Source organism: Cololabis saira, chromosome 4 (genome assembly GCF_033807715.1).
Source record: "Cololabis saira isolate AMF1-May2022 chromosome 4, fColSai1.1, whole genome shotgun sequence".
In the NCBI taxonomy this organism is placed as follows: Eukaryota; Metazoa; Chordata; class Actinopteri; order Beloniformes; family Belonidae; genus Cololabis; species Cololabis saira.
Window position 1 is genome coordinate 52,304,891 of NC_084590.1, and position 9,926 is coordinate 52,314,816.

Consider the following 9,926-nt stretch of genomic DNA (forward strand, 5'->3'; position numbering starts at 1 on the left):
AAGCACCAACAGCTGAATGAAGGAGCGGGCTAGGCGGCTACGCTAAAGCACCAACAGCTGAATGAAGGAGCGGGCTAGGCGGCTACGCTAAAGCAGCAGCAGCTGAATGAAGGAGCGGGCTAGGCGGCTACGCTAAAGAACCAGCAGCTGAATGAAGGAGCGGGCTAGGCGGCTACGCTAAAGCAGCAGCAGCAGGAATGAAGGAGCGGGCTAGGCGGCTACGCTAAAGCACCAGCAGCTGAATGAAGGAGCGGGCTAGGCGGCTACGCTAAAGCAGCAGCAGCTGAATGAAGGAGCGGGCTAGGCGGCTACGCTAAAGCAGCAGCAGCTGAATGAAGGAGCGGGCTAGGCGGCTACGCTAAAGCATTAGCAGGAATAAAGAGCAGGGCGTCCTGGACGTCAGAGAGTTTTATTGTGAAGGACCAGGTAAATTACAGCAGATATTCACATTCTGACCCGAGTCCTCGGTAAGGCAGAGCTGGACCTGAGGAGGACTCGCGGGACCGGTCTCACAAAACCGGGACCGGTCTCACAAAACCGGGACCGGTTCAACAAACCGGGACCGGTTCAGCAAACCGGGACCGGTTCAGCAAACCGGGACCGGTTCGACAAACCGGGACCGGTTCAGCAAACCGGGACCGGTTCAGCAAACCGGGACCAGTTCAACAAACCGGGACCGGTTCAACAAACCGGGACCGGTTCAGCAAACCGGGACCAGTTCAACAAACCGGGACCGGTTCAACAAACCGGGACCGGTTCAGCAAACCGGGACCAGTTCAACAAACCGGGACCGGTTCAGCAAACCGGGACCAGTTCAACAAACCGGGACCGGTTCAGCAAACCGGGACCGGTTCAGCAAACCGGGACCAGTTCAACAAACCGGGACCGGTTCAACAAACCGGGACCGGTTCTCACACAAAGTACTAAAAAAAGGAAAGGAATAAATTCTAAAAAATAGCGGTGATAACATCAGAGCGGCATCCGGTTTCCCTCCACGCTGATCTTCACGGCGTGGCCCGGCTTGGTCAGGCGGCGGATGTCGGCGAAGCGGCGCATCTGTTTGTCCACGCGGGACATGCCCTTCTTCATGGGATTCTGCGGGAGGAGAAACATGTTCAAACCCACGACCTTCGGATCATGAGCCCGATGCTATCAGTAAAGCCTATAGTTAGTGTTTAGTAAACCTCTAGCTCAGGGGTTCTTAACCTTTCTGACCTTGGGGCCCAATTTTTTCAGTACAGAGTGGCCCGGGGCCCATTAAATATTAACATTGTATAGCAGGGGTATTCAACTTTAAGTCCATTTAGAGAAAATTTACTCAAGCGAAGGTCCAGAACATTATTATATATATATATATATATATATATATATATATATATATATATATATATATATATATATATATATATATATATATATATATATATATATATATGTGTGTGTGTGTGTGTGTGTGTGTGTGTATATATTCAAGTAGCCTCATAGTTGTATCAACATCTGCGTCTGACTGTTATATTAAAAAAAGAACATTTCAAAAATATTTGCCAATTAACATGTTTAACTTGAATTAAACATATTTTTTTCTCTTAAAAATAAAATTGATTTTATTTTATTTTTCAAATGCTATCTTATTTTATTTCTTTACCAGCAGTTTGAATTTCCCCTTTTCTTTGTTAATTGTCTCAACACATTTTTATACTAAATTAATATAAACACATCTTAACAATTTAACAGTTTTGCAGTTTTTCTTTCTTCCCCTCTTATAATCTTATGCCCCCACTTTCTGTTGTTCAGTGAGAGAACTGAGCTCTAACTTCTCCTGTCAGGACTTTAAATCTGGGCTGGATGGTTTCAGGTTCTCATGTGCATGAGAAGGTGCTCATTGATGAACCTGGAACGATATTTAGTTTTAATTATGTTCATTGTGGAGAAAGCTGCTTCACAGCTGTATCTGGACCCAAACATGTTTTAAAATGCTCAGCTTATTTTCTGTGACTTCAGTTCAGACTTGAGTGGATATGTTTGATGAAAAACATGTGTTTTGTTTCAGTGTCGTTTCACTTTCCCACTTTGAACGCCACGGTCTCTGAACGTTTGAGACACTGGTTTTGTCCCAGTGGGAAGACTGAACCAGGATGAATTTGTCCATTCCGGGTTGAACTTTCCTGCCGTCAACACACACACGGAGCGCCGCCTTACAACAACACACACACACAAGCATACAAGTGTGCGCGCTGCAGCCCAGTCACTTTCCGATACTTTTGCGAAAGCCCGAACAACAGTCCAGTCCAGCAGACACTTCAGCCCATGCATCTACCATCCTGCAGCAGTAACGACGGAGGTCGGCTGCCGCAGCCGCGGGGACGCGTCGGCTCCCGCTCAGCCGGGAGGTTCCTTCGGCTCTGCGGGGCAGCTCCCGTGGGAGTCTCGTCTCCTTCTCGGCAGCGAGCCCCAGGTCTCCCCGTCCGCCCCAGGTGTCCCGCCACGGATCCGCCGCCGGGCAATCACTGGCAAATCACGCCCCCCTTCCCCTTCGCCCCCCTTCTCATGGTGGCTTCAATTACGTCCGCCTTAAGCCTGAATTATGGTTCCGCGTTAAATCGACGCAGAGCCTACGCCGTAGAATCCCTGATCCTGGTGGATCTAAACCTACTCTGTGCAAAATAAATGATTTTCTCTATAAATACACACCATTTCTCTTACTATTACACGTACAGCTAGCTGAGTGTCTTCTCCTCATTTGGTCGGGAGTTGCTATGCAGTCCCACGGCCCTCGCGGCCCACACTTACAAAACTGAATTTTTTTTGCGGCCCTCTAGAGGGCGCTCGCGGCCCAAGTGTGGGCCGCGGCCCTATGGTTAAGAATCACTGCTCTAGCTGGTGTTGGTAAATCTCTAGGTAGTGTAAACTCTAGTGTGTTAGAGTCGCTCCTGTAGTTTCTTGTGCTGGCCCCCCCTTCTCCTCCCTTTTCTCTCTTTTGTCCATGTTGCAGCATCCTCTGCCGGACACCGGAACCTGCAGGTGGTCGTGGGTGGCTTGTAGCTTGCATTACGGAGCACAAGTCTTTTCCTGACCCTGCACCCCAACCTGGGACTTGCTGATTGGGCCGGAGCTTCGGGAGCTGCGTGCTGGCCTGCGGTCCCCACCCCCGGTCATCCCGTTGCTGCTTCCACCTGCCTGCTGTGCTGTTGCCGTCCCTGACCCACCAGTCTGGCCCTCGGCAGGAGGGTCCCCCCTGATGAGCCTGGTCCTGCTCAAGGTTTCTTCCTCCTAAAGGGGAGTTTTTCCTTGCCACTGTTTGGCTTAAGGTTTTTCTCCCACTAGGGGAGTTTTTACCTGCCATTGTTTATGTAATAACTGCTCGGGGGTCATGTTCTGGGTATGGGTCTCTGTAAAGCGTCTAGAGACAACTCTGTTGTATTAGACGCTATATAAATAAAATTGAATTGAATTGAATTGAAGCCCCGACCACTAGCCCACTCCGCTCCGTTTTTGGATTGATAATAAGTATAAAATAAGAAGAAATAAAAGTAAAGGCACACACTGAAGGGATGCAGGAATTCTGGGCAATCAAACTTGGAAAATCGAGTGCGGGCAAAACCACAAAGTAGCAGTTCTGGACGGTTAGCGTGGACGGTTAGCGTGGACGGACAGAACACCGGCGTGCAGGATCATGCAGGACAGGAGGGAAACGTGGAGGAGGCCGGACGACAAACGTATCCGCCCCGTCGGCCGCTGAGCCGTACGTCAACGTCGCCGCCATGTTGGATGTTCAAGACTGTAAACTAATACAAGTAAATGGACTTATTTTCATAAAGTCTTTCTACAAAGAAATGTACGTTTTACGTCTCATTTATTCATTCACACACGCACTAATATACTTGGAAACAGTTAGGACCAAATATAATATATTTAATTTTCTCAGATGGTAAAAATAAGAACTTTATTGATCCCACATAGGAGTAATTCATGTTATATCAGCTATAGAGAACAAGGTAGTGCCGAAAAACTATATATATCCCCCTCACAAAAATAAGAAAAATAGAGAAAGATATTTTCTCATCAACAAAACAAATTTAAAAATTTTCAAATAACAAAATAACATATTTGAACCATTTTTCAGATTTATTTCAGTTATTTTATTGTCTGAAAAATGGTTCAAATATGTTATTTTGTTATTTGAAACATTTTAAATATGCTTTGTTGATGAGAATATGTTTCTGTATTTTTATTGTTTTTGTGAGGGGGATATATATAGTTTTGTTCTCTATAGCTGATATAACATGAATTACTCCTATGTGGATCAATAAAGTTCTTATTTTTACCATCTGAGAAAATTAAATATATTATATTTGGTCCTAACTGTTTCCAAGTTTATTAGTGCGTGTGTGAATGAATAAATGAGACGTAAAACGTACATTTCTTTGTAGAAAGATGCTTTATGAAAATAAGTCCATGTACTTGTATTAGTTTACAGTCTTGAACATCCAACATGGCGGCGACGGTGACGTATCAGCAGCAGCGGGAAGAACACTGAAGGGGCGTCTACGTTTATACGTCTATGGGAAAACTCCCCGAACCCCCGCCGTGTTTCACCCAGGTCCATAACACGGGTTAGCTAAAAACGGGTTAGCTCAGACCGAACCCCCGCCGTGTTTCACCCAGGTCCATAACACGGGTTAGCTAAAAACGGGTTAGCTCAGACCGAACCCCCGCCGTGTTTCACCCAGGTCCATAACACGGGTTAGCTAAAAACAGGTTAGCTAAAAACGGGTTAGCTCAGACCGAACCCCCGCCGTGTTTCACCAGGTCCATAACACGGGTTAGCTAAAAACAGGTTAGCTAAAAACGGGTTAGCTAAAAACAGGTTAGCTCAGACGGAACCACAGCCGGATTACTGCTAGCCTGCTAGCCTACAGCTAGCATCCTCCAGAGGCCACGCCATGCAGCCGTACGGACTTACTGCCCCCTGCAGGCGGAGGCCGGAGCTGCAGGAGCTACAGGGGCATCCTGTTGCCCTCGATGCTGATCTTCACGGCGCCCTGCGGCCGCCGCCGCTTCCTCTCCTCGGCCAGGCGCCGCTTGTGCTTCTCCAGCATGCTGATGGCCTTCTTAAAGCCGCCCTGAGGACCAATCACAGCTCAGTATGGCCTTCTTAAAGCCGCCCTGAGGACCAATCACAGCTCAGCATGGCCTTCTTAAAGCCGCCCTGAGGACCAATCACAGCTCAGTATGGCCTTCTTAAAGCCCTGAGGACCAATCACAGCTCAGTACGCTGATGGACCAATCACAGCTCAGCTCTGACCTCACCTGAGTGGCAGGTGTGTGAAGGACCAATCACAGCTCCTATCTGAGCATGAACAGCTACTAGCTACTAGCTACTAGCTGGTAGCTACTAGCTACTAGCTGGTAGCTACTAGCTACAAGCTGATAGCTACTAGCTAAGGCCTCCTCCATGACGGGGCCTGGAGAAGCGTCTGCTCCGGCACACGCACGTTTATAATCTGAAGTTTGTGTTTAATGTTTACTTAGTTGTTGTTTATGATGTTTTAACTCTCGTGTAAATAAATCCTGATTCATTTAAATGAGAAGTAGTTTGTGTTTATTTTATACATATTTGTCACAACTACTTCCTGTAACAACAAACTACTTCCTGTAACATCAAACTACTTCCTGTAACATCAAACTACTTCCTGTTACATCAAACTACTTCATGTAACATCAAACTACTTCCTGTAACAAACTACTTCCTGTAACATCAAACTACTTCCTGTAACAAACTACTTCCTGTAACATCAGACTACTTCCTGTAACATCAAACTACTTCCTGTAACAAACTACTTCCTGTAACATCAAACTACTTCCTGTAACATCAGACTACTTCCTGTAACATCAAACTACTTCCTGTAACAAACTACTTCCTGTAACATCAAACTACTTCCTGTAACATCAAACTACTTCCTGTAACATCAAACTACTTCCTGTAACATCAAACTACTTCCTGTAACATCAAACTACTTCCTGTAACATCAAACTACTTCCTGTAACAAACTACTTCCTGTAACATCAAACTACTTCCTGTAACATCAAACTACTTCCTGTAACATCAAACTACTTCCTGTAACAACAAACTACTTCCTGTAACATCAAACTACTTCCTGTTACATCAAACTACTTCATGTAACATCAAACTACTTCCTGTAACAAACTACTTCCTGTAACATCAAACTACTTCCTGTAACAAACTACTTCCTGTAACATCAAACTACTTCCTGTAACAAACTACTTCATGTAACATCAAACTACTTCCTGTAACAAACTACTTCCTGTAACATCAAACTACTTCCTGTAACAAACTACTTCCTGTAACATCAGACTACTTCCTGTAACATCAAACTACTTCCTGTAACAAACTACTTCCTGTAACATCAAACTACTTCCTGTAACATCAGACTACTTCCTGTAACATCAGACTACTTCCTGTAACATCAAACTACTTCCTGTAACAAACTACTTCCTGTAACATCAAACTACTTCCTGTAACATCAAACTACTTCCTGTAACATCAAACTACTTCCTGTAACATCAAACTACTTCCTGTAACATCAAACTACTTCCTGTAACAACAAACTACTTCCTGTAACATCAAACTACTTCCTGTTACATCAAACTACTTCATGTAACATCAAACTACTTCCTGTAACAAACTACTTCCTGTAACATCAAACTACTTCCTGTAACAAACTACTTCCTGTAACATCAAACTACTTCCTGTAACAAACTACTTCCTGTAACATCAAACTACTTCCTGTAACAAACTACTTCCTGTAACATCAAACTACTTCCTGTAACAAACTACTTCCTGTAACATCAAACTACTTCCTGTAACATCAGACTACTTCCTGTAACATCAAACTACTTCCTGTAACAAACTACTTCCTGTAACATCAAACTACTTCCTGTAACATCAAACTACTTCCTGTAACATCAAACTACTTCCTGTAACATCAAACTACTTCCTGTAACATCAGACTACTTCCTGTAACATCAAACTACTTCCTGTAACATCAAACTACTTCCTGTAACATCAAACTACTTCCTGTAACATCAGACTACTTCCTGTAACATCAAACTACTTCCTGTAACATCAAACTACAGGACCAGAACCAGGACCAGAACATCAGGACCAGGACCAGACTCACCCTGGTGGACTCTCCCTCCACGTTCCACTTGGGCCGGACCACGTAGTCCTTGTTGGACGGCATGGGGACCCGGGCCCGAGCACAGAACCCGGGGTCACCGGGGCGGAGCGCTCTGAGGAGAGAGAGAGAGGGGGGGAGTTAGTGCAGCAGTGGGGAGGGATGGATGATGGAGGGATGATGGAGGAGGGAAGATGGATGGATGATGGATGGATGATGGAGGGAGGGATGATGGAGGGATGATGATGGAGGGATGATGGAGGGAGGGATGGATGGATGATGGATGGATGATGGATGGATGATGGAGGGATGATGGATGGATGATGGATGGATGATGGATGGATGATGGATGGATGATGGATGGATGATGGAGGGATGATGGAGGGATGATGGAGGGATGATGGAGGGATGATGGATGGATGATGGAGGGAGGGATGATGGAGGGATGATGGATGGATGATGGAGGGATGATGGAGGGATGATGGAGGGATGATGGAGGGATGATGGATGGATGATGGATGGATGATGGAGGGATGATGGAGGGATGATGGAGGGATGATGGAGGGATGATGGAGGGATGATGGATGGATGATGGATGGATGATGGATGGATGATGGAGGGAGGGATGGAGGGATGATGGATGGATGATGGATGGATGATGGATGGATGATGGATGGATGATGGAGGGATGATGGAGGGATGATGGAGGGATGATGGAGGGATGATGGAGGGAAGATGGAGGGATGATGGAGGGATGATGGAGGGATGATGGAGGGATGATGGAGGGATGATGGAGGGATGATGGAGGGATGATGGAGGGAAGATGGAGGGATGATGGAGGGATGATGGAGGGATGATGGAGGGATGATGGATGGATGATGGAGGGATGATGGAGGGATGATGGATGGATGATGGAGGGATGATGGATGGATGATGGATGGATGATGGAGGGATGATGGATGGATGATGGAGGGATGATGGAGGGATGATGGAGGGATGATGGAGGGAAGATGGAGGGATGATGGAGGGATGATGGAGGGATGATGGAGGGATGATGGAGGGATGATGGAGGGATGATGGAGGGATGATGGAGGGAAGATGGAGGGATGATGGAGGGATGATGGAGGGATGATGGAGGGATGATGGAGGGATGAAGGAGGGATGATGGAGGGATGATGGAGGGATGATGGATGGATGATGGAGGGAGGGATGATGGAGGGATGATGGAGGGATGATGGAGGGATGATGGAGGGATGATGGAGGGATGATGGAGGGATGATGGAGGGATGATGGAGGGATGATGGAGGGATGATGGAGGGATGATGGAGGGATGATGGAGGGATGATGGAGGGATGAAGGAGGGATGATGGATGGATGATGGAGGGATGAAGGAGGGATGATGGATGGATGATGGAGGGATGATGGAGGGATGATGGAGGGATGATGGAGGGATGATGGAGGGATGATGGATGGATGAAGGAGGGAAGATGGAGGGATGAAGGAGGGATGGATGATGGAGGGATGAAGGTGGAGGTGAAGGACTTACTTCTCCTCCCCCGTCAGCTGCTTCTCCAGGTCTCTCCGGGGCGTCTGTCCCCCCGAGCTGCAGAACAAAGAGAACCAGAGAACCCGTCAGAACCGGAGAACCCGTCAGCGCCGGGCCGTTAGCACAGCGCTACCGTAGCGGGTTAATCAAACCAGCCTCTCAAACGCAGCAGCACGAGCCTCAACTGGGCCTGGACTTCAGGGACCAGAACCGGGTCTGACACCTGGAACCACCAGAACCGGGTCTGGACCTGCAGCTGCCAGAACCGGGTCTGGACCTGCAGCTGCCAGAACCGGGTCTGGACCTGCAGCTGCCAGAACCGGGTCTGGACCTGCAGCTGCCAGAACCGGGTCTGGACCTGCAGCTGCCAGAACCGGGTCTGACACCTGGAACCACCAGAACCGGGTCTGGACCTGCAGCTGTCAGAACCGGGTCTGGACCTGCAGCTGTCAGAACCGGGTCTGGACCTGCAGCTGCCAGAACCGGGTCTGGACCTGCAGCTGCCAGAACCGGGTCTGGACCTGCAGCTGCCAGAACCGGGTCTGGACCTGCAGCTGCCAGAACCGGGTCTGACACCTGGAACCACCAGAACCGGGTCTGGACCTGCAGCTGCCAGAACCGGGTCTGGACCTGCAGCTGCCAGAACCGGGTCTGGACCTGCAGCTGCCAGAACCGGGTCTGGACCTGCAGCTGCCAGAACCGGGTCTGACACCTGGAACCACCAGAACCGGGTCTGGACCTGCAGCTGCCAGAACCGGGTCTGGACCTGCAGCTGCCAGAACCCGGGCTTCTAAAGCTCTGGCCCATAAACACACACATGCAGGCGTTTCCACGGCGACCTCCACCTGCACCGTGACGGCTGGCGCCTACAGCACCGCTAGTGGGCCGGACCGGGCCCACAGGGCCCAACCGGGCCCACAGGGCCGGACCGGGCCCACAGGGCCGGACCGGGCCCACAGGGCCGGACCGGGCCCACAGGGCCGGACCGGACCGACCCAGACCGACCCGGGCCGACCCGGGCCAGGAGGCCTGATGGGTTTAAAACAGTCCTGGTTCCGGTCCACACAGAGACCCGGGCCTCGGACCCCCCGTTACAGACAAACACCTGGTTCTGGTTCTGGTTCTGTTAGCTGAACTGGTTCTGGTTCTGTTAGCTGAACTGGTTCTGGTTCTGTTAGCTG

The 9,926-nt window shown here is 48.6% G+C and overlaps 1 protein-coding gene across 3 annotated transcripts in view; it reads right to left on the reverse strand.

Annotated features, from left to right (window-relative positions):
* Positions 1 to 392: 392 nt before the first annotated feature.
* The window catches only part of LOC133442124 (protein IWS1 homolog), a 37,177-nt gene continuing 27,643 nt past the window's right edge, over positions 393 to 9,926 (reverse strand). For 2 of the 3 annotated variants that reach the window (XM_061720070.1, XM_061720072.1), the window contains 3 exons: positions 8,746 to 8,802; positions 7,203 to 7,314; positions 393 to 1,095 (listed from right to left, as the gene is read on the reverse strand). In XM_061720070.1, coding sequence (XP_061576054.1) covers positions 970 to 1,095; positions 7,203 to 7,314; positions 8,746 to 8,802 — 295 coding nt within the window. In that variant the 3' untranslated portion in view covers positions 393 to 969. Of the gene's footprint in view, positions 1,096 to 4,963; positions 5,124 to 7,202; positions 7,315 to 8,745; positions 8,803 to 9,926 lie in introns of all 3 variants that reach the window. The other variant, XM_061720071.1, reaches the window with a different exon arrangement.